The sequence below is a fragment of the Penaeus vannamei genome, chromosome 1 (genome assembly GCF_042767895.1).
Source record: "Penaeus vannamei isolate JL-2024 chromosome 1, ASM4276789v1, whole genome shotgun sequence".
Lineage (NCBI taxonomy): Eukaryota > Metazoa > Arthropoda > Malacostraca > Decapoda > Penaeidae > Penaeus > Penaeus vannamei.
The window spans coordinates 4,939,938-4,964,065 of record NC_091549.1 but is presented as its reverse complement, the minus strand read 5'-3'; the positions used below and the strand labels follow the sequence as shown (position 1 = coordinate 4,964,065).

The window sequence follows — 24,128 nt, the reverse complement described above, 5'->3', positions numbered from 1 at the left end:
GAACGGAAGTTGAAAGCGAGAAAGGTATTGAGGTAGAAGGGTAGAAGTAGAGATGACAGATAGCTCAGAATTAGCTATAAGGGATAGAGTAAGCTTATGGGAGAGGCGCAGAGAGAAAGCTCTGGAAGATCTAACGCTGGACACCACGGTTTCCAGCCTTTTTATACCCTCGGGCCAAGGAATTGTTAACGAAAGCGGGGAATTGCAGCAAGGAGGCTACTTATGGTTGGAAGCGGCAATAGATGACGCTGTCACTTAATTTCGTAAATCAATAAATATACGTCAAACTTATAAAAAAGTGTACCCTTTAAGAGAATTAAATAAAAACAACAGGAACTAAAAGAAAATATAATTAAAAACAAGCAATTTCCCTTAATTGGCTTAAAAAGTGCTCTAAAATATACGTAAATTAAAGAATGCAGTTAGAATTTAATTGATTAAAAAAATAAAAGTAAAACAAAAGGCCGTTCTGGTTCGCCCGGGAAGACGTTATATTCCATCCTTTCCGAGTGGGAATTCTGTATTCCCGTCCCTGTGGGGTTCTTCCTTCGTAGGTCACTATAGAGGAACTCCTGCAGTAGGTGCTGCTGATGGAACTCCTTCTGCAGTAGGTACTGCTGATAGAACTCGTTCTGCTGTTGGTACTGCTAAAGGAACTCCTTCTGCTGTTGGTACTGCTGAAGGAACTCCTTTTGCTATTGGTACTGCTAAGGGAACTCCTTCTGCAGTTGTTGCTGCTGAAGGAACTCCTTCTGCAGTTGTTGTTGCTGAAGGAATTCCTTCTGCAATTGGTGCTTCTGAAGGAACTCCTGCAGTTTTTCCTGCTGATGGAACTCCTTCTACTGTTGTTACTGCTGAAGGAACTCCTTCTGCAGTTGTTGCTCCTGAAAGAACTCCTAGAGTTGTTGCTGCTGAAGGAACTCCTTCTACAGTTGTTGCTGCTGAAGGAACTCCTGCAGTTGCTGCTGCTAAAGGAACTCCTTCTGCAGTTGTTGCTACTAAAGGAACTCCTTCTGCAGATGTTGCTGCTAAAGGAACTCCTTCTACAGTTGTTGCTGCTGAAGCAAATCCTTCTGCAGTTGTTGCTGCTGAAGGAACTCCTTCTACAGTTGTTGCTGCTGAAGGAATTCCTTCTGCAGTTGTTACTGCTAAAGGAACTCCTTCTGCAGTTGTTGCTGCTGAAGGAAATCCTTCTGTAGTTGTTACTTCTGAAGGAACTCCTTCTACAGTTGTTGCTGCTGAAGGAACTCCTTCTACAGTTGTTACTGCTAAAGGAACTCCTTCTGCAGGTGTTGCTGCTGAAGGAAATCCTTCTGCAGTTGTTGCTGCTGATGGAAATCATTCTGCAGTTGTTGCTGCTGAAGGAAATCCTTCTGCAGTTGTTGCTGCTGAAGGAAATCCTATTGCAGTTGTTGCTGCTAAAGGAACTCCTTCTGCAGTTGTTGCTGCTGAAGGAAATCATTCTGCAGTTGTTGCTGCTGAAGGAAATCATTCTGCAGTTGTTGCTGCTGAAGGAAATCCTTCTGCAGTTGTTGCTGCTGAAGGAAATCCTTCTGCAGTTGTTGCTGCTGAAGGAAATCCTTCTGCAGTTGTTGCTGCTGAAGGAAATCCTTCTGCAGTTGTTGCTGCTGAAGGAAATCATTCTGCAGTTGTTGCTGCTGAAGGAAATCCTTCTGCAGTTGTTGCTGCTGAAGGAACTCCTTCTGCAGTTGTTGCTGCTGAAGGAACTCCTTCTGCAGTTGTTGCTGCTAAAGGAACTCCTTCTGCAGTTGTTGCTGCTGAAGGAACTCCTTCTGCAGTTGTTGCTGCTGAAGGAAATCCTTCTGCAGTTGTTGCTGCTGAAGGAAATCCTTCTGCAGTTGTTGCTGCTGAAGGAAATCCTTCTGCAGTTGTTGCTGCTAAAGGAACTCCTTCTGCAGTTGTTGCTGCTGAAGGAACTCCTTCTACAGTTGTTGCTGCTGAAGGAACTCCTTCTGCAGTTGTTGCTGCTGAAGGAACTCCTTCTGCAGTTGTTACTGCTGAAGGAACTCCTTCTACAGTTGTTGCTGCTAAAGGAAATCCTTCTGCAGTTGTTGCTGCTGAAGGAACTCCTTCTACAGTTGTTGCTGCTGAAGGAACTCCTTCTACAGTTGTTGCTGCTGAAGGAACTCCTTCTACAGTTGTTGCTGCTGAAGGAACTCCTTCTACAGTTGTTGCTACTGAAGGAACTCCTTCTGCAGTTGTTGCTGCTAAAGGAACTCCTTCTGCAGTTGTTGCTGCTGAAGGAAATCCTTCTGCAGTTGTTGCTACTGAAGGAACTCCTTCTACAGTTGTTGCTGCTGAAGGAACTCCTTCTGCAGTTGTTGCTGCTGAAGGAACTCCTTCTGCAGTTGTTGTTGCTGAAGGAACTCCTTCTGCAGTTGGTGCTTCTGAAGGAACTCCTTCTGCAGTTGTTCCTGCTGAAGGAACTCCTTCTGCAGTTGTTGCTCCTGAAGGAACTCCTTCTAGAGTTGTTGCTGCTGAAGGAACTCTTTCTACAGTTGTTGCTGCTGAAGGAACTCCTTCTGCAGTTGTTGCTGCTGAAGGAACTCCTTCTGCAGTTGTTGCTGCTAAAGGAACTCCTTCTGCAGTTGTTGCTGCTGAAGGAAATCCTTCTGCAGTTGTTGCTACTGAAGGAACTCCTTCTACAGTTGTTGCTGCTGAAGGAACTCCTTCTGCAGTTGTTGCTACTGAAGGAACTCCTTCTGCAGTTGTTGCTGCTGAAGGAACTCCTTCTGCAGTTGGTACTGCTAAAGGAACTCCTTCTGCAGTTGTTGCTACTGAAGGAACTCCTTCTGCAGTTGTTGCTGCTGAAGGAACTCCTTCTGCAGTTGGTACTGCTAAAGGAACTCCTTCTGCAGTTGTTGCTACTGAAGGAACTCCTTCTACAGTTGTTGCTGCTGAAGGAACTCCTTCTGCAGTTGTTGCTACTGAAGGAACTCCTTCTACAGTTGTTGCTGCTGAAGGAACTCCTTCTGCAGTTGTTGCTGCTAAAGGAACTCCTTCTACAGTTGTTGCTGCTGAAGGAACTCCTTCTGCAGTTGTTGCTGCTGAAGGAAATCCTTCTGCAGTTGTTGCTACTGAAGGAACTCCTTCTACAGTTGTTGCTGCTGAAGGAACTCCTTCTGCAGTTGTTGCTGCTAAAGAAACTCCTTCTGCAGTTGTTGCTGCTGAAGCAAATCCTTCTGTAGTTGGTGCTGCTGATGGAAATCCTTCTGCTGTCGGTACTGCTGATGGAACTCCTTATGCTGTTGGTACTGCTGAAAGAACTGCTGTTGGTACTGCTAATGGAACTCCTGTTGTTGGTACTACTCTTTCTGCAGTTGATGCTGCTGATGGAAATCCTTCTGCTGTTGGTACTGCAGATGGAACTCCTTATGCTGTTGGTACTGCTGAAAGAACTCCTGCTTTTGGTACTGCTGAAAAAACTCCTTCTGTTATTGTTGCTGCTGACGAAACTCCTTCTGCTGTTGGTACTGTTGATAAAACTCCTGCTTTTGGTACTACTGATGGAACACCTTGTGCTGTTGGTGCTGCTTATGGAACTCCTTTCGCTGCTGTTGGTGCTACTGAAAGAACTGCTGTTCGTGCTACTGAAGGAACTCCTTCGGAAGTTATTGCTGCTGATGGAACTCCTGCAGTTGTTGCGGCTGATGGATCGCCTTCTGCTTTTGGTGCTGTTGATGGAACTCCCTCTCCAGTCGTTGCTGTTGATGCAACTCCTTCTGCTGTTGCAGTTACTTATGGAACTCCTTCTGCAGTTGTTGATGCTGAAGTAATTCCTTCTGCAGTTGGTGCTGGTGATGGAACTCCTTCTGCTTTTGGTGCTTCTGATGGAACTCCTTCTGCAGTTGTTGATGCTACTGAACGAACTTCTGCTATTCGTGCTACTGAAGGAACTCTTTCGGCAGTTGTTGCTACTGATAAAACTCCTGAACTTGTTGCTGCTAATGGAACTCTCTCTGCTGTTGGTGGTACTTTAGTTCTTGTTGCTGAAGGAACTCCTTCGGTAGTTTTTCCTGCTGATGGAACTCCTTTGGCACTCGGTACTGCTGAAGGAACTCCTTCTGCAGTTGTTGCTGCTGATGGAACTTCTTCTCGAGTTGTTGCTGCTGATGGAACTCCTTCTGCAGTTGTTGCTGCTGATGGAACTTCTTCTCGAGTTGTTGCTGCTGATGGAACTCCTTCGGCAGTTGGTATTGCTGAAGGAACTCCTTCTACAGTTGTTCTTGCTGAAGGAATTTCTTCTGCTGTTAGTGCCTCTGATGTAACTCCTTCTGCAGTTGGTGCTGCTGATGGAACTCCTGCAATTGTTGCTGGTGATGTAACTCCTTCTGCAGTTATTCCTGCTGAAGGAACTCCTTCTGCAGCTGTTGCTGCTGATGGAACTCCTGCAAATGGTGCTGCTGAGGGAAATCCTTCTCCTGTTGGTACTGCTGAAAGAACTCCTGCTGTTGGTGCTGCTGATGGAACTCTTTCTGCTGTTGGTGCTGCTGATGGAACTCCTGCAATTGGTGCTGCTGAGGGAAATCCTTCTCCTGTTGGTACTGCTGAAAGAACTCCTTCTGCTGTTGGTGCTGCTGTTAGTGCTGCTGATGGAACTCCTTCTGCTGTTGGTGCTGCTGATGGAACTCCTGCAGTTGGTGCTGTTGAGGGAAATCCTTCTACATTTGGTGCTGCTTTTGGTACTACTGAATGAACTTCAGCAGTTGTTGCCGCTGATGGAACTCCTTCTGAAGTTGGTGCTGCTGATGGAAATCTTTCTGCTTTTGGTACTGCTGAAGGAATTCCTACTGCTGTTGCTACTGCTGATGGAAATCTTTCTGTTGTTGGTACTGCTGATGGAACTCCTGCTGTTGGTACTTCTGAAGGAACACTTGCATTTGGTACTGCTAATGGAAGACCTTCTGCAGTTATTCCTGCTGATGGAACTCCTTCTGCTGTTGGTACTGCTGATGGAAATCCTTCTGCAATTGATATTGCTGAAGGAACTCATTTTACATTTGGTACTGCTGAGGAAACTCCTTCGGCAGCTGGTATTGCTGATGAAATTCCTTCTGAGGTTGTTCCTGCTGATGGAACTCCTGCAATTGTACCAACTGCAGTTGTTGCTTCTGTTGGAACTCCTACTGTTGGTACTGCTGATATAAATCTGTCTGCAGTTGGTACTGCTAATGGAACTCCTTTTGCAGTTGTTCCTGCTGATGGAACTCTTTCTGCTGTCGGTGCTGCTGATGAAATTCTTTCTGCTATTGGTGCTGCTAATGGAACTCGTCCTGCTGTTGGTACTGCTGAAATAACTCCTGCTGTTGGTACTGCTGATGGAACTCCTGCTATTGGTACTACTGATGGAACTCCTTCTGTTGGTGCTGCTGATGGAACTCCTGCAGTTGGTACTGCTGTAGGAACGCCTTCTACAGTTGGTGCTGCTTTTGGTACTGCTGAAGGAACTCCTGCAGTTGGTGCTGCTGATGGAACTCCTGCTGTTGGTACTGCTGAAGGAACTCTTTCTGCAATTGTTGCCGCTGAAGGAACTCCTGCAGTTGCTACTGCTGATGGAAACTCTTCTACGTTTGGTGCTGCTGAAGAAGCTCCTTCGCCAATAGGTACTGCTGATCAATTCCTCCTGCTGTTGGTATTGCTGAAGGCACTCCTGCTGTTGGTATTGCTGAAGGCACTCCTGCTGTTGGTACTGCTGATGGAAATCCTTCTGCAGTTTTGTACTGCTGAAGGAACTCATTCTACATTTGGTACTGCTGAAGAAACTCCTTCGGCAGTTGGTACTGCTGATGGAACTAATGCTGTTGTTACTGCTGAAGGAACTCCTTCTGCTGTTGGTGCTGCTGATGGAACTCTTCCTGCTGTTGGTGCTACTGATGGAAATCCTTCTGTAGTTGGTACTGCTGAAGGAACTCCTTCTGCAGTTGCTACTGCTGATGGAAATCCTTCTGAGGTTGTTCATGCTGATGGAACTCCTGCAGTTAATACTGCTGATAGAAATTCTTCTACTGTTGTTACTGCTGTTGGTAATCCTTCTGCTGTTGGTACTGCTGATTGAAATCCTTCTGAAGATGATACTGCTGAATGAACTCATTTTACATTTGGTATTGCTGATGGAACTCCTGCACTTGGTGCTGCTGATGGAACTCCTTCTGCAGTTGGTGCTGCTGATGGAACTCCTACTGTTGGTGCTGCTGATGGAACTCCTTCTGCAGTTGGTGCTGCTGATGGAACTCCTTTTGCAGTTGGTACTGCTGATGGAACACGTTCTGTAGTTGTTCCTGCTAATGGAACTCTTTCTGCTGTTGGTGCTGCTGATGGAACTCCTCCTGATGTTGGTACTGCTGATAGAACTCCTTTTGTTTGTGCCGCTGATGGAACTCCTTCTGCAGTTGGTGCTGCTGATGGAACTCCTTCGTCAGTTGTTCCTGTTGATGGAACTCTTTCTGTTATTGGTACTGCTGAAGGAACTCTTTCGGCAGTGTGTACTGCTGATGGAACTCCTGCAGTTGGTGCTGCTGATGGAACTCTTGCCGTTGGCACTGCTGAAGGAACTTCTTCTACTGTTGGTACTGCTGATGGAACTCTTTCTGTTGTTGGTGCTGCTGATGGAACTCCTCCTGCTGTTGGTGCTGCTGAAAGAACTCCTGCAGTTGGTGCTGCTGATGGAACTCCTTCTGTTGATGCTGCCGATAGAACTCCATCTGCTGCTGGTGCTGCTGATGGAACTGCTTCTACAGTTAGTACTACTATAGGAACTCCTGCTATTGGTGCTGCTTAAGGAACTCCTTCTGCAGTTGGTGCTGCTGATGGAAATCGTTCTACAGTTGGTGCTGCTGAAGGAACTCCTTCTGCAGTTGCTACTGCTGAAGAAACTCCTTTGGCAGTTGGTATTGCTGATGGAACTCCTTCTGAGGTTGTTCCTGCTGATGGAACTCTTTCTGCAGTTGGTTCTGCTGATAGAAATCCTTTTGCAGTGGATACTGCTGATGGAACTCCTTCTGCTGTTGGTACTGCTGAAGGAACTCCTTCTGCTGTTGGTACTGCTGATGGAACACCTGCAGTTGTTGCTGCTGAAGGAACTCCTTCTGCAGTTGTTGCTGCTAAAGGAACTCCTTCTGCAGTTGTTGCTGCTGAAGGAAATCCTTTTGCAGTTGTTCCTGCTGATGGTACTACTGAAGGAACTCCTGCTGTTGGTACTTATGATGAAAATCTTTCTGCAGTAGGTACTGCTGATGGAACACCTTCTGCAGCTGTTCCTGCTGATGGAACTCCTTCTGCTGTTGGTTCTGCTGGTGGAACTCCCGCTGTCGGTACTGCTGAAGGATCTCCTTCTGCAGTTGGTGCTGATGATAGAAATCCTTCTGCAGTTGTTGCTTCTGAAGGAACTTCTGCAGTTGTTGCCGCTAATGAAACTGATGGAAATCTTTCTGCTGTTGATACTGCTGAAGGAACTCCTCCTGTTGGTACTGCTGATGGAAATTCATCTGCAGTTGGTACTGTTGATGGAACTCCTTCTGCAGTTGGTGCTGCTGATGGAAATCTTTCTGCTGTTGGTACTGCTGAAGGAACTCCTCCTGTTGGTACTACTGATGGAAATCCTACTACAGTTGGTACTGCTGTTAGTGCTGCTGATGGAACTACTTCTGCAGTTGGTGCTGCTGATGTTGGTGCCACTGATGGAACTCCACCTGCTGTTGGTACTGCTGAAGCAACTTCTGCTGTTGGTACTGCTGATGGAAATCTTTATGCTGTTGGTACTGCTGATGGAACACCTTCTGCAGTTGGTACTGCTGAAGGAACTCCTGCAGTTGTTCCTGCTGATGGAACTCCTTCTGCTGTTGGTTCTGCTGATGGAACTCCTGCTGTTGGTACTGCTGATAGAACTCCTCCTGCTGTTGGTACTGCTGATGGAACTCCTTCTCCAATTGGTGCTGCTGATGGAACTCCCGGTGTTGGTAATGGTGAAGGAACACAGTTGGTGCTGATGATAGAAATTCTTCTGCAGTTGTTGCCGCTGATGGAACTCCGTCTGCACGATGTGCTGCTGATGGAAATTCTTCTGCAGTTGGTACTGCTAAAGGAACTTCTTCTACTGTTCGTACAGCTGAAGGAACTCCTTCTGCAGTTGGTGCTGCTGATGGAAATCTTTCTGCTGTTGGTACTGCTGAAGGAACTCCGTCAGTTGTTCCTGCTGATGGGACTCTTTCTGTTGTTGGTACTGCTGATGGAACTCCTGCAGTTGGTGATGCTGATGGAACTCTTGCCGTTGGTACTGCTGAAGGAACTTCTTCTGCTGTTGGTTCTGCTGATGGAACTCCTACTGTTCGTACTGCTGAAGGTACTCCTTCTGCTGTTGTTCTGCTGTTGGAACTCCTGCTATTAGTACTGCTGAATGAACTCTTGCCGTTGGTACTGCTGAAGGAACTCCTTCTGCTGTTGGTTCAGCTGATGAAACTCCTACCGTTGTTACTGCTGATGGAACTCCTGCATTTGGTGCTGCTGATGGAACTCCTTCTGCAGTTGTTGCTGCTGAAGGAACTCCTTCTGCAGTTGTTGCTGCTGATGGAACTCCTTCTGCAGTTGTTGCTGCTGAAGGAACTCCTTCTGCAGTTGTTGCTGCTGATGGAACTCCTTCTGCAGTTGGTAATGCTGAAGGAACTCCTTCGGCAGTGTGTACTGCTGATGGAACTCCTTCTGCAGTTGTTGTTGCTGAAGGAACTCCTTCTGCAGTTGTTGCTGCTGATGGAACTCCTTCTGCAGTTGTTGCTGCTGAAGGAACTCCTTCTGCAGTTGTTGCTGCTGATGGAACTCCTTCTGCAGTTGGTAATGCTGAAGGAACTCCTTCGGCAGTGTGTACTGCTGATGGAACTCCTTCTGCAGTTGGTGCTGTTGATGGAACTCGTTCTGCTGGTGCTGCTTCAGGAATTACTTGTGCAGTTGTTGCTGCTGAAGGAGCTACTTCTGCAGTTGTTGCTTCTGAAGGAACTCCTTCTGCAGTTGTTGCTGCTCATATAACTCTTTCTGCTGTTGGTACTGCTGAAGGAACTCCTGCTGTTGGTACTGCTGAAGGAACTCCTTCTGCTGTTGGTGCTGCTGATAGAACTCCTGCTGTTGGTACTGCTGGAGGAACTTCTGCTATTGTTGCCGCTTAAAGAACTCCTGCTGCTGGTGCTGCTTAAGGAACTACTTCTGCTGTTGGTGCTGCTGATGGAACTCCTGCAGTTGGTAATTACGATGGAACTCCTTCTGCAGTTGGTACTGCTGAAGGAAATCCTGCTGTTGATACTGCTTAAGGAACTCCTTCTGCTGTTGATACTGCTAATGGAACTCCTGCTCTTGTTGCCGCTTATGGAACTTCTGCAGTTGGTGCTGCTGATGGAACCCCTTCTGCTGTTGGTACTGCTGATGGAGCTCCTTCTGCAGTTGGTGCTGCTGATGGAACTCTTTCTGCAGTTGTTGCTGCTGAAGGAACTCGTGCAGTTGTTGCTGCAGAAGGAACTCCTTCTGCAGTTGTTGCTGCTGATGGAAATCCTTCTACAGTTGGTTCTGCTGAAGGAACTCCTTCGGCATTTGGTGCATCTGATGAAACTCCTTATGCAGTTGGTACTGCCGAAGTAACTCTTGCTGTTGGTACTGCTGATGGAAATCTTTCTGCTGTTGTTACTGCTGATGGAAATCCTTCTGCAGTTAGTACTGCTGAAGGATCTCATTCTACATTAAAGAACACCTATTAAATAATCAATTGTAAATCTGAATGTATTTATATAGATAACCATTACAATTAATGGAATATAGTATTTTGACTGCTGATGGAACTCATGCTGCTGTTATTGCTCATGGAACTCCTTCTGCATTTGGTACTTCTGATGGAACTCCTTCTGCTGTTGGTACTGCTGATGGAACCTCTGTTGTTGGTGCTGCTGATGGAACTCCTTCTGCAGTTTTTGCTGCTAAAGGAATTCCTTCTATAGTTTTTTCTCTGATGGAACTCCTTCTGCAGTTGTTGCTGCTGATGTAACTCCTGCAGTTGTTGCTCCTTCTGCAGTTGTTGCTGCTGATGTAACTCCTGCAGTTGTTGCTCCTTCTGCAGTTGTTGATGGAACTCCTTCAGCAGTTGGTACTGCTGATGGAACTCTTGCTGTTGGTACTGCTAAAGGAACTCTTGCTGATGGTACTGCTGAAGGAACTCCTTCTGCAGTTGGTGCTGCTAAAGGAACTGTTTCTGCTGTTGATACTGCTGATGGAACTCCTGCCGTTGTTACTGCTGATGTAACTCCTTCTTCAGTTGATACTTCGGATGGAAATCCTTTTGCAGTTTTTGCTGCTGAAGAAACTCCTTCTGCAGTTGTTGCTGCTGAAGGAGATCCTGTAGTTGTTGTTGCTGAAGGAGTTCCTACTGCAGTTTTTGCTACTGAAGGAGTTCCTGCAGTTTTTGCTGCTGAAAGATCTCCTTCTGCAGTTAGCACCTTCTGCAGTTTTTGCTGCCGAAGGAGCTCCTTCTGCAGTTGTTGTTGCTGAAGGAGCTCCTTCTGCAGTTGTTGCTGTTGAAAGAGCTCCTTCTGCAGTTGTTGTTGCTGAAGGAGCTGCTTCTGCAGTTTTTGCTGCTGAAGGAGCTCCTTTTGCAGTTGTTGTTGCTGAAGGAGCTCCTTCTGCAGTTGTTGCTGTTGAAAGAGCTCCTTCTGCAGTTGTTGTTGCTGAAGGAGCTGCTTCTGCAGTTTTTGCTGCTGAAGGAGCTCCTTTTGCAGTTGTTGTTGCTGAAGGAGCTCCTTCTGCAGTTGTTGCTGTTGAAAGAGCTCCTTCTGCAGTTGTTGTTGCTGAAAGAGCTCCTACTGCAGTTTTTGCTGCTGAAGGAGCTCCTTCTGCAGTTGTTGTTGCTGAAGGAGCTCCTTCTGCAGTTGTTGCTGCTGAAGAAACTCCTGCAGTTGTTGCTGCTGAAAGAACTCCTGCAGTTGTTGCTCCTTCTGCAGTTGTTGATGGAACTCCTTCTGCAGTTTTTCTGCTGAAGGAGCTCCTACAATTGTTGCTGCTAAAGGAACTCCTTCTACAGTTGTTTCTCTGATGGAACTCCTTCTGCAGTTGTTGATGTTGGTGTAACTCCTTCTGCAGTTGTTGCTCCTTCTGCAGTTGTTGATGGAACTTCTGCAGTTGGTGCCTCTAAAGGAACTCCTGCAGTTGTTGCTGCTGACGTAACTTCTGCAGTTGTTGCTCTGATGGAACTCCTTCAGCAGTTTTTGCTGCTGAAGGAACCCCTTCAGCAGTTGGTACTGCTGAAGGAACTCCTTCTGCAGTTGGTGCTGCTAAAGGAACTGTTTCTGCTGTTGATACTGCTGATGGAACTGCTGCCGTTGTTACTGCTGATGTAACCCCTTCTGCAGTTTTTGCTGCTGAAGGAACTCCTTCTGCAGTTTTTGCTGCTGAAGGAACTCCTTCTACAGTTGTTGTTGCTGAAGGACCTCCTTCTGCAGTTTTTGCTGCTGAAGGAACTCCTGTAGTTGTTGCTGCTGAAGAATCTCCTTCAGCAGTTATTGCTGCTGAAGGAGCTCCTTCTGCAGTTGCTGCTGAAAGAGCTCCTTCTGCAGTTTTTGCTACTGAAGGAGCTCCTTCTGCAGTTGTTGCTGCTGAAGGAACTCCTGCAGTTGTTGCTGCTGAAGAAACTCCTTCAGCAGTTGTTGCTGCTGAAGGAACTCCTGCAGTTGTTGCTGCTGAAGGAGCTCCTTCTGCAGTTTTTGCTGCTGAAGGAACTCCTACAGTTGTTGCTACTGAAGGAACTCCTTCTGCAGTTGTTGCTGCTGATGGAACTCTTGCTGTTGGTACTGCTAAAGGAACTCTTGCTGTTGGTACTGCTGATGGAACTCCTTCTGCTGTTGGTACTGCTGATGGAACTCCTTCTGCTGTTGGTACTGCTGATGGAACTCCTTCTGCAGCTTTTGCTGTTGAAGGACCTCCTTCTGCAGTTGTTGCTGCTGAAGGAGCTCCTTCTGCAGTTGTTGCTGCTGGAGAAATTCTTTCTGCAATTGTTGCTGCTGAAGGAGCTCCTGCAGTTGTTGTTACTGAAGGAGCTCCTTCTGCAGTTTTTGCTGCTGAAGGAGCTCCTTCTGCAGTTTTGCTGCCGAAGGAGCTCCTTCTGCAGTTGTTGCTGCTGAAGGAGCTCCTTCTGCAGTTGTTGCTGAAGGAGCTCCTTCTGCAGTTGTTGCTGCTGAAAGAACTCCTTCTGCAGTTGTTGATGGAACTCCTGCAGTTTTTCTGCTGAAGGAGCTCCTACAATTGTTGCTGCTGAAGGAGCTCCCTCTGCAGTTGTTGATGGAGCTCCTGCAGTTTTTCTGCTGAAGGAGCTCCTACAATTGTTGCTGCTGAAGGAGCTCCTTCTGCAGTTGTTGCTCTGATGGAACTCCCTCTGCAGTTGTTGCTTCTAGAGGAGCTTCTTTTGCAGTTGTTGATACTGAAAGAATTCCTTCGGCAGTTGGTACTGCTGAAGGAAATCTTACTGCAGTTGGTGCTGCTGATGGAACTCCTCCTGTTGGTACTGCTCAAGGAACTGTTGCTTTTGATACTGCTCAAGGAACTCCTTCTGCTGTTGGTGCTGCTGATGGAACTCCTGCTTTTGGTACTGCTGATGGAACTCCTTCTGCTGTTGGTACTACTGATGGAACTCTTGCTGTTGGTACTGCTGAAAGAACTCCTTCTGCAGTTGTTGCTGCTGATGGAACTCCTTCTGCAGTTGTTACTACTGAAGGAACTCCGGCAGTTGTTGCTGCTGAAGGAACTCCTCCGGCAGTTGGTACTGCTGATATAACTCCTTCTGCAGTAGGTGCACCTTGAAGGAACTCCTTCGGCAGTTACTGCTGCTGATGGAAAATCCTTCTGCAGTTGGTTCTGCTGATGGAACTCCTGCTGTTGGTACTGCTATTGGTACTTCTGATGGAACTCCTGCAGTTGTTGCTACTGATGGAACTCTTTCTGCAGTTGTTACTGTTGAAGGAATTCCTTCGGCAGTTGTTGCTGCTGATGGAACTCCTTCCGCTGTTGGTACTGCTTAAGGAACTCTTGCTGTTGGTACTGTTGATGGAACTCCTGCTGTTGTTTCTTGTGATGTAACTTCTTCTGCAGTTGGTGCTGCTGATGGAACTCCTTCTGCAGTTGGTGCTGCTGATGAAAATCCTTCTGCAGTTGTTGCTGGTAAAGGAACTCCTTCTGCAATTGGTACTGCTGCAGGAACTCCTTCTGCAGTTGGTGCTGCTGAAGGAACTTCTTCTGCAGTTGTTGCTGCTGATGGAAATCCTTCTGCTGTTGGTACTTCTGAAGGAACTCCTTCTGCAGTTGGTGCTGCTGCAGGAACTCCTTCTGCAGTTGGTGCTACTGATGAAACTCCTGCAGTAGGTGCTGCTGAAGGAATTCCTTCGGCAGTTGTTGCTGCTGATGGAACTCCTTCAGCTGTTGGTACTGCTTAAGGAACTCTTGCTGTTGGTACTGTTGATGGAACTCCTGCTGTTGTTTCTTGTGATGGAACTCCTTCTGCAGTTGGAACTTCTGGTAGAACTCCTTCTGCAGTTGGTGCTGCTGAAGGAACTCCTTCTCCAGTTGTTGCTGCTGAAGGAGCTCCTTCTGCAGTTTTTGCTGCTGAAGGAACTTCTTCTGCAGTTGCTGCTGTTGATGTAACTCCTTCTACAGTTGGTGATGCTGATGGAACTCCTTCTGCTGTTGGTGCTGCTGATGGAACTCCTGCTGTTGGTACTGCTGAAGGAACTCCTTCTGCAGTTGGTACTGCTGATGGAACTTCTGCTGTTGTTACTGTTGATGGAACTCCTTCTGCAGTTGGTACTTCTGATGGAACTCCTTCTGCAGTTGTTGCTGCTGATGGAACTTCTGCTGTTGGTACTGCTGAAGGAACTTTTTCTGCTGTTAGTGCTGCTTAAGGAACTTCTGCTGTTGGTACTGCTGAAGGAACTCCTTCTGCTGTTGGTGCTGCTGATGGAATTCCTTCTGCAGTTGTTGCTACTGATAGAACTCCTTCTGCAATTATTGCAGCCGAAGGAACTCCTTCGGCGGTTGGTACTGCTGATGGAACTCCTTCTGCAGTTGGTACTGCTGATGGTACTGCTGAAAGAACTCCTGCTGTTAGTACTGCTTAAGGAACTCCCGCTGTTGGTACTGCTGATGGAATTCCTGCTGTTGTTCCTTTTGATGGAACTCCTGCAGTTGGTACTTCTGGTGGAACTCCTTCTGCTGTTGGTACTGCTGATGGAACTCCTTCAGCTGTTGGTGCTGCTGATGAAACTCCTGTAGTTGTTGCAGCTGAAGGAGCTCCCTCTGCACTTGTTGCTGCTGATGAAACTCCTTCTGCAGTTGTTGATGCTGAAGGAGCTCCTTCTGCAGTTGTTGCTGCTGAAGGAACTTCTGCAGTTGCTGCTGCTGGTGTAACAGCTTCTGCAGTTGGTGCTGCTGATGGAACCCCTTCTGCAGTTGTTGCTGCTGATGGAACTCCTTCTGCAGTTGGTGCTGCTGAAGGAACTTCCTCTGCAGTTGCTGCTGTTGATGTAACACCTTCTGCAGTTGGTGCTGCTGATGGAACTCTTTCTGCAGTTGTTGCTGCTGATGGAACTCCTTCTGCAGTTTGTGCTGCTGAAGGAACTTCCTCTGCAGTTGGTGCTGCTGATGGAAATCCCTCTGCAGTTGGTGCTGCTGAAGGAACTCCTTCGGCAGTTGGTGCTGCTGAATGAACTCCTTCGGCAGTTGGTGTGGCTGATGGAACTCCTGCTGTTGTTACTGCTGATGGAATTTCTTCTGCAGTTGGTGCTGCTGCTGGAATTCCTTCGGCAGTTGGTGCTGCTGAAGGAACTCCTTCTGCAGTTGGTAATGTTGATGGGACTCCTTCTGCTGTTGTTACTGCTAATGGAACACCTTTTGCAGTTGTTACTTCTGATGGAACTCCTTCGGCAGTTGGTGCTGCTGATGAAACTCCTTCTGCAGTTGTTGATGCTGAAGGAGCTCCTTCTGCAGTTGTTGCTGCTGAAGGAACTTCTGCAGTTGCTGCTGCTGGTGTAACAGCTTCTGCAGTTGGTGCTGCTGATGGAACCCCTTCTGCAGTTGTTGCTGCTGATGGAACTCCTTCTGCGGTTGGTGCTGCTGAAGGAACTTCCTCTGCAGTTGCTGCTGCTGGTGTAACAGCTTCTGCAGTTGGTGCTGCTGATGGAACTCTTTCTGCAGTTGTTGCTGCTGATGGAACTCCTTCTGCAGTTTGTGCTGCTGAAGGAACTTCCTCTGCAGTTGGTGCTGCTGATGGAAATCCCTCTGCAGTTGGTGCTGCTGAAGGAACTCCTTCGGCAGTTGGTGCTGCTGAATGAACTCCTTCGGCAGTTGGTGTGGCTGATGGAACTCCTGCTGTTGTTACTGCTGATGGAATTTCTTCTGCAGTTGGTGCTGCTGCTGGAATTCCTTCGGCAGTTGGTGCTGCTGAAGGAACTCCTTCTGCAGTTGGTAATGTTGATGGGACTCCTTCTGCTGTTGTTACTGCTAATGGAACACCTTTTGCAGTTGTTACTTCTGATGGAACTCCTTCGGCAGTTGGTGCTGCTGATGGAACTCCTTCGGCAGTTGGTGCTGCTGATGGAACTCCTTCTGCAGTTGGTAATGTTGATGGGACTCCTTCTGCTGTTGTTACTGCTAATGGAACACCTTTTGCAGTTGTTACTTCTGATGGAACTCCTTCTGCAGTTGGTGCTGCTGATGGAACTCCTTCGGCAGTTGGTGCTGCTGATGGAATTCCTTCTGCTGTTGGTAATGCTGGTGGAACTCCTCTGCAGTTGGTGCTGCTGATGGAATTCCTTCTGCTGTTGGTGCTGCTGATGGAACTCCTTCGGCAGTTGGTGCTGCTGAAGGAACTCCTTCTGCTGTTGGTAATGCTGATGGAAATCCTTCTGCTGTTGGTGCTGCTGATAGAATTCATTCTGCTGTTGGTGCTGCTGATGGAACTCCTTCTGCAGTTGGTGCTGCTAATGGAACTCCTTCTGCAGTTGGTGCTGCTGATGGAAATCCTTCTGCTGTTGGTGCTGCTGATGGAACTCCTTCTGCTGTTGGTGCTGCTGATGGAACTCCTTCTGCTGTTGGTGCTGCTGATGGAACTCCTTCTGCTGTTGGTACTGCTGGTGGAACTCCTCTGCAGTTGGTGCTGCTGATGGAACTCCTTCTGCTGTTGGTGCTGCTGATGGAACTCCTCTGCAGTTGGTGCTGCTGATGGAACTCCTTCTGCAGTTGGTGCTGCTGATGGAACTCCTTCTGCTGTTGGTGCTGCTGATGGAACTCCTGCAGTTGGTGCTGCTGATGGAACTCCTTCTGCAGTTGGTGCTGCTAATGGAACTCCTTCTGCAGTTGGCACTGCTGATGGAACTCCTGCAGAAGGAGTTTCAGCAGCAGCAGCAACGGCATAGGGAGGGGCATCAACAGTTTATTCGTGGTCAGTAACAATGCTAGTCATATTAGAAGTAATGCTAGTAAAACTGAGAGTACTATAAACAGATGTACCATTATCGATAGTATTAGTTTTGAGGTTGTCGGCTTTTTCTAATGAATATATATATATATATATATATATATATATATATATATATATATATATATATATATATATATATATATATATATATATATATATATATATATATATATATATATATATATATATATATATATATATATATATATATATTCATCCCACACATATGTATGTGTGTATATGTATATATATGTATATATACATATATGTATATGTGTGTGCGTGTGTGTATTTATCTGTGCATGTATGTGTGCGTGTGAATATATACATACTTATGGATTTGCATCTATATGCATATCTGTATTCATGACATCAAATGAAGCAGTATTAATGAATATAGTCATAGTGCTAATAAGTTAATCATAATACAACCATATTAGCACATTAACCATACCTGCAGCGCCAACGAAAACAATATCAGGAATAATAAAGGAAAAATAAATAAGATATAATTTATTAAATCAAATATTAGAAAGCTAAGAAAATATAATGAAAACGCAGACAAGAAGAGTATTTATGAAAGAAAAAAGGGGGAACTGAAGTGAGGGAGGAGATGTTTCTTAATTTACGGAAGAAGTAATAAGGGAATTAATTAAGTTGAATTAATGGATGAATAGAACAAAGTAGATGATAATGAAGAAAGGTAATAAGACTAGTTAGATTTCAATATTGTTGAAGGCGCTGTGAGTCTTTTAAGAAATATGTTATATTTGTTGTGAAAATAAAGAAACGAACGGAGATGATGGAGAAAATAATGGTGGAAAAAATGCTGGAGAAAGAAGACTGTGGAGAGATGATGGAGAAATTGTGGAGAAAGATGGGTAAGAAACGCTGGAGAAATAAACAGATGGAGAGATGCTGTAGAAAGAAAAAGAAAGAGAGATACAGGAGAGAGAAAATAGAGAATGATGATAGAGAAATGCTGAGAAAGGTCATGGTGGAGAGATACGCGAGGAAGAAAATGAGATGTCGGAGAAAGGATGCTGGAGAGATGTTGGAGAGTTCAGATGCTAGAGACTAAAGGTGAGGGAGAGACACTGGAGGGATACTGGAAAAAAGGATGTTCTGGAAAGATACTGGAGAAAAAGATGCTGGAGAGATGTTGAAGAAAGAAGACGAAGGAGAAATGGTGGAGAAAGAAGATGCAAGAGACAGAATTAGCAGGAGAGATGAGATGATGAGTGACATGGATAGAGAGAAGAGATGCGAAGAGCCACGGGATACAGAAAGAGATGCTAGGGAGATCGAGAAGCCAGAAAGAAGCGAGAGGAGGAGAGTAAAGATGAAGGATGCTGGGGATGGAAACACTGGAGAAAAGAGAGAGAGAGAAACAGAAAGAGAGAGAGAGAGAAACAGAAAGAGAGAGAGAGAGAAAGAAACAGAAAGAGAGAGAGAGACGGAGATCAGAGTAGGAAAAAAACGAGATGGAGAAAGAACAGAAAAAAGATAGAGCAGAAGATTAAAAAAAAAAAAAAAAAAAAAGGAATGGAGTGTACGGGGAAAAAAAACAGGAAAAAGAAGGAGCCTAAGATTTAGAAAGAGAAAATGAAGGAGGGAGAAGGAGAAACAAGGAGAGAGAGGAGAGACGGGAGATTTTGAAAGAGGGGAGAGGGGGGTTGTAGAAGAGAGAGAAAAAAAAAATCTGGAGGAAGAAGGCGAAAGAGATTGAAGAAGATTTAGAGAGAGGGGATGTAGGAATGAGAAAGAGAAAGAAGGAGAAGCAGAAGAGAGATGGAGAAGATTTAGAAAGAGGGGGAAGTGTAGAGGAGAAAAGAAGAAAAAAGAACAAAAAAAAAACTAGAGAAGGGGGTAGATGAATGAGAATTAAAATTAAGATTTAGAAACAGAGGATGAAGAAATGAGAAAGAGAAACCGCAGAAAGAAGATGCAGAATAGAGAGGGGGTAAGGATAAAGGAGAGTAAAGATGAAGACTTAGAAAAAAAGAATGTAGGAGAGAGAGAGAGAGAGAGAGAGAGAGAGAGAGAGAGAGAGAGAGAGAGAGAGAGAAAGCAGGGAAAGAGATGGGTGCAGGAGAGAGTAGGAGAAGATAAAGAAAGAAAAGAGAGAGTAGAGGAACCAGAGAGAAAAACAGAGAAAGGCGATTTAGTAGAAAGATTCGGGAAGATTCAGAAAGAAGGAGATGTAAGTGAGAAGAGGAAAAAATGGAGAAAAAGTAGAGATGAGCGAGAGTGAAGATGAAGATTTAGAAAGAGAGAAAACGAGAAACCAGGAGAGAATGAGAGAGAGAGAATTTAGAAAGAGGAGGTGAAACCAGACAAAGGGGGAGGCGGAGAAGGGAGAAAGAAAGGCAGAAGAAGAGAGGAGTCGAAGCTGGAGAGAAAAGAGAGAGAGAGAGAGAGAGAGAGAGAGAGAGAGAGAGAGAGGAAAAAAAATGCCGGAAAGGCTAGAAAAAGAGAACGATGGAGGAGAGATAAAGAGAAAGAAATAAGACTGAGAGAAAGAAAGAAAAAAAAATAGAAATTTAGGAGAGCGATGAAGATGGAAATAGAGCCGGAACAGGGAAGGAAAAAGACAAAAATTAAAAATGTTTTGAAAAAAAATAGAATAGAAATAAGAATAAAATTATTATTAAGTGAAAGAACGAAAAAAAATGAAGAACGAATTGAGAAAGATAACTCACTCATAGAATTATTATCGAACAGGAAAAAAAACTGAATAACATCTTTTTGGTTTATTCTTTAATATTATTTCCTTCACTCCTTTTTCTCGTGTTTGCGTCTCAAAGAAATTACAACAAGATCTTATTGGCTTTTGACTTTCTACAAGTAATGATGAGTCGTTTTGACTGTTAGTAACACTGACACTGAATCTAGGATGTCCTTATACTTTCCTATGTCATTCTCTATGAAAAATTAGGGTGATGAATAGGGGTTTGTTTGTTTGTTTGTTTGTTTGTTTTGTTTTGTTTTTTGTTTTTGTTTTTTTACTTCTTCATTTCTTATCTGCTTTTCCTTTTTCTTTTTTCTTTCTTTCTTTTTTTTCTTTCTTTTTTTGGTTTGATGGAATAAATCTGTTATCATAAAATCATGTTTTTTATATACTTATTTTTCTGTTTTTTCTTTTTCTTCTTTTATTTTATTTTATTTCTTATTTTTTATTTTTTATTTTTTTTATTTATTATTTTTTTGGATGGATTAGATCTGTTATCATAAAATCATGTCGATGAAATAAAAGAGGTTATATTAGCGTTGTTGCTAAAGAAGAAGAAATAGGCGGAAAAAAAGGAAAAGGAAATGAATTAGGGAAAAAGCAAAAAAAAAAAAATGATGATGAAAGTGAAGAAGAGGGAGAAGAAAAAGAAGAAGAAAAGAAGACGAGGAGGGGTAAAAAAGAGGAAGAATATGATAGAGAAAGAGAGGAAGAAGAAGAAGAAGCAGAGAAGACGAAGAAGAAAATAGGAAAAAAGAAGAAAATGTCGAGGAATAATCATAAGAAGAAAAGGAAGAAGAAGAAGCAGAAAAGGGAAGATGAAAAGAATGAGGAGGAGGAGAAGGTGAATAAAGATGATGAGAGACACAATGACAATAATAATGAAAACGACGACAGCAACATAAAACATAAACAATAAAGATGAAGATAAAAAAAAATAATAGTGATGATAATGATAAAAAAGGAATAAGCAGGAGAAGAAGATAAAGATGAAGAAAAAGAAAAATACTGAAGACTAAGAAAAAAAATGCGCAGAATGTTCTTGAATAAAAAAAAATAACAATTATTTTTGAAACTTAAGAATCACAAAAAAAAATCAATATCAAGTTGAAATGATGTGATGAAAATAATAATCTATGAATATTGAATGTCTTTTTTTATTTATTGTGGATGCAAAAGAAAAGATGATAAGGAAGAAAGAAAGGAAGAAGGAAAATAAAAAGGAATGGTAAAATATAGGATAAAGATTTGTAAAAGAAAAATATATAAATAAAATATGATAATAAAATAAAAGAGAGAGAAAGAGAATAGTAGAATAGAAGAGGAAGAGGAATAAGAAGAAGAGATGGATAATTAATGTATAAAAACACCAAAGGTAAGAAAAGGAGAGAGTAAAAATTAGAATATATTATATAGAAGAAGAAAGATGAGTGAAGAAAAACCATATATCACATAAGGAAGAATGGAATAGATGAAGGACTGGAAAGAAAATGATAAGAAGAAGAAGAACGAGAAAATAAATCATCATTACCATCTTTATCACATCCCTTTCATTTCCACTTTTATCATCTACGTTACCGCACATTATCCTACGAAAAAAAACTTAATCTCAAATATCAGACGGGGAAAGTGTGACGACATGAATGACGTCATTCGGTGTTGTTCAGTCCTTTGTCTTGACGTCTTCTAAGTCCTCCTTCTTACACAGGAATATCGTATTTCAGAAAAGGGACAATAGATTACACAGAAAAAGAAATATATAGGAGTGGAGAAAAATCATAAATCACAGAAGGAAGGAAGAAAAAATAGAGAAAACTGGAAAGAAAATAATAAAGGAGAATTAGAAAATAAAATCATCATTATCATCTTTATCACATTATTATTATTTCCACTTTTATTCCCTATCGCAAAATCCCCAACGGATCCAAAATTAATCATCTTGATCTCATACATCAAACGCGAAAAGTGTGACGACATGAATGACGTCATTCGTGTCGTTCAGTCCATTGTCTTGGCGTCTTCTATTATCTTCCTTCCATTTGTATGTAGACTCTTGGGCTTTCCTGATTTTTTCATCTTTACCATAACCATTTTTTTTTTCCATTTGCATGTAGACTCTTGGGCTTTCCTGATTTTTTCATCTTTACCATAACCATTTTTTTTCCATTTGCATGTAGACTCTTGGGCTTTCCTGATTTTTTCATCTTTACCATAACCATTTTTTTTCCATTTGCATGTAGACTCTTGGGCTTTCCTGATTTTTTCATCTTTACCATAACCATTTTTTTTTTCCATTTGCATGTAGACTCTTGGGCTTTTCTGATTTTTTCGTCATTACCATAACCATTTTTTTTCTTTTGAATGTTAGCCTTTCCTTTTTCTTGATTATGATATCTGGTGCATGTCTTGTGTTTCTTATAACTACTAACAATCCCTCCGAGAGACTGATATCACTTATTATGTCCAGAGTAAATAAAAGATAAAAGAGATGGCAGTAAACACCCATCTTGCTTTACTCCTTTTTCAATTTTCTGCCAACCCGATGTTTTATTTCTTATTTTTGCTGTTATCTCCTTCCAATGTAGGTTTCGTATGTTTTCTTTCTCTTCTATCTACTCATATTCTAATAAGCATATTTATCAGTTCCTCTTGTCTCACTCTGTTTTTTAAAGTGGGGAAGAATCAGCCAGGAGGAAAATCAAAGTCAGTAACGTTACATATAATAATAATAATAATGTTACATATGGCCAGTGTATGTATGAATGGAAACGGTGCCTATCAATAATGTACAAAAGAAACTAGAAGAGACAGAAATGTAGCTATGAAGATGCACTCTTAGTATATATCATGGACCGAATAAAAAAATGAAGAAACTGTAAACAATGGGAACAAAACGAGAAGTAAAGGAAGTAGTTAGAATCAGACATCTAATGAGGTATAGTGATATAATGAGAGAATACTTGTGTATATATCTATACATATGTCTATCTATCTCCCCCTCCCTCCCTCTCTCGCTCTCTCTCTCTCTCTCTCTCTCTCTCTCTCTCTCTCTCTCTCTCTCTCTCTCTCTCTCTCTCTCTCTCTCTCTCTCTCTCTCTCTCTCTCTCTCTCTCTCTCTCTCTCTCTCTCTCTCTCTCTCTCTCTCTCTCTCTCTCTCTCGCTCGCTCGCTCGCTCGCTCTGTGCATATATGTGTGTGTGTGTGTGTGTGTGTGTGTGCATACATGCATACACATACACACACACACACACACACACACAAACATATATATATATATATATATATATATATATATATATATATATATATATATATATATATATATATATATATATAACTACAAACCACTTTCTTACCCACATAGCCCTGGGCAAGAGAGCCATAAGTCGCTGTTCCCTTCCTGACACGCGATCTCCCAGTCTAAGAAGAAAGACTTAGAAGACGACAAGACAATGGACTGAACGACACGAATGACGTCATTCATGTCGTCACACTTTTCGCGTTTGATGTATGAGATCAAGATGATTAATTTTTGGATCCTTTGAGTATTTGGCGATAGGGGATGAAAGTGGGAATATTAATGATGTGATAAAGATGGTAATGATGATTTTATTTTCTCGTTCTTATCTTCTTATCATTTTCTTTCCTGTCCTCCATTTTTCTTCCTTCTGTGATTCATTTTTTTTTTTTTTTTTTTTTGTCCGTTGAATATTTTGCGATAGGGGATAGAAATGAAAATGATAATGATGTGATAAAGATGGTAATGATGCTTTATATTCTCGTTCTTCTCATTATTATCATTTTCTTTCTAGCTCTCTGTTTTTCTTTTTCTTTTTCTTAATTCTTTCCTTCTGTGATTTATGATTTTTCTCCGCTCATATTTTTCTTTTCCTGTCTAATATATCCTAATTTTATTCTCTCCTTTTCTTACATTTTATCTTTTTATACATACGTTTTCCTTCTCGTCTTCATCCTCTTCCTCTTCTATTCTTCCATTCTATTGTCTTCACAAATCTTTATCCTATATTTTACCATTTCTTTGCATTTTCCTATCTTCTTTCTTTTTTATTTTTATTTTATTTTTCATCCATAATTAAAAAAAAAGACATTCAATCTTCATAACTGTCAAAATTATCTATTTTTTACATCATCTTAACTTGATAGTTTTTTTTTTTTTCTCGTGATTCTAAAACAGAAAATAATTCTTATCATTATTTTTTTTTCTATTCAAGAACAGCCTACGCATTAAAAAAAAATCCATAGTCTTTTTCTTCACTGTTTTCCCTTTTCTTCGTCATCTTTACCTTTTTCTCATTATCATCATTCTTCTCTTCCTTCTCATTTTCTCCATCTTCCTTTTTCTTTATTTTTTCTTTTCTTATTATCATCCCTCGACGCTTTCTTCTTTTCCTATTTCTTCCTCTTCCTTTCTTCTGCGTCTTCTTTTCTTTTTCTTCTCCTTCTTCTTCCTCTCTTTCTCTATATTCCTCCTTTTTTACCCATCCTCGTCTTCTTTTTCTTCTTCTTCTTCTGCGTCTTCTTCCTCTCCTTCTTCACCATCATCATCTTCTTCTTTCTTCTTCTTTTCCTTATTACTTCTTCCCTATTTTACATCTTTTCCCCTTTCTTCCGTCTATTTCATCTTTTATCATGTTTTGTCCTTCTTCTCCCAAGATAACATTTTTTTTCCACTATAAACAACAACTCTAATATATCCTTTTTATTTCATCAAAAGGATTTTTTGATAACAGATTTAATCCATCCAAAATAAATCAATAAATCTCTATTAATCGTTCTAATTTGTCACAGAGAATGACACAGAGAAGCATAAGAGTATCCCAGATTTATGTTTTATTTAGGATTGATTTATCTATGATTTATCTATTTA

The 24,128-nt window shown here is 42.8% G+C and overlaps 4 protein-coding genes across 4 annotated transcripts; 2 read left to right on the top strand and 2 right to left on the bottom strand.

Annotated features, from left to right (window-relative positions):
• Window positions 1-558: 558 nt before the first annotated feature.
• On the bottom strand, window positions 559-1,492 carry LOC138862587 (P-selectin glycoprotein ligand 1-like). Its single transcript, XM_070125047.1, has 2 exons — window positions 1,429-1,492; window positions 559-1,328 (listed from the first exon to the last, which is right to left on the bottom strand). Exons 1-2 carry the CDS (start codon window positions 1,490-1,492, stop codon window positions 559-561), a joined length of 834 nt encoding a protein of 277 aa, XP_069981148.1.
• A 57-nt stretch (window positions 1,493-1,549) lies between these two features.
• On the bottom strand, window positions 1,550-3,025 carry LOC138862537 (ribosome-binding protein 1-like; the record flags this gene model as incomplete). The annotated part of the gene is made up of 4 exons (XM_070124963.1): window positions 1,550-1,597; window positions 1,969-2,247; window positions 2,291-2,347; window positions 2,741-3,025. Coding segments are annotated over 4 exons (669 nt in total), but the record flags the coding sequence as incomplete, so codon positions are not given.
• A 196-nt stretch (window positions 3,026-3,221) lies between these two features.
• LOC113805582 (pneumococcal serine-rich repeat protein-like) lies at window positions 3,222-9,755 on the top strand. The gene is made up of 10 exons (XM_070124882.1): window positions 3,222-3,238; window positions 3,286-4,703; window positions 4,758-6,062; window positions 6,177-6,761; window positions 6,816-7,058; window positions 7,113-7,976; window positions 8,027-8,359; window positions 8,443-8,514; window positions 8,842-9,135; window positions 9,316-9,755. Exons 1-10 carry the CDS (start codon window positions 3,222-3,224, stop codon window positions 9,753-9,755), a joined length of 5,571 nt encoding a protein of 1,856 aa, XP_069980983.1.
• Window positions 9,756-9,805: 50 nt separating this feature from the next.
• LOC138862437 (pneumococcal serine-rich repeat protein-like) lies at window positions 9,806-16,445 on the top strand. Its single transcript, XM_070124836.1, has 15 exons — window positions 9,806-9,935; window positions 10,022-10,449; window positions 10,481-11,067; window positions 11,221-12,258; window positions 12,393-12,825; window positions 12,858-13,047; window positions 13,129-13,458; window positions 13,540-13,749; window positions 13,834-13,893; window positions 13,936-14,112; window positions 14,218-14,634; window positions 14,752-15,258; window positions 15,376-16,034; window positions 16,181-16,238; window positions 16,357-16,445. Exons 1-15 carry the CDS (start codon window positions 9,806-9,808, stop codon window positions 16,443-16,445), a joined length of 5,313 nt encoding a protein of 1,770 aa, XP_069980937.1.
• The last annotated feature ends 7,683 nt before the right edge of the window (window positions 16,446-24,128 follow it).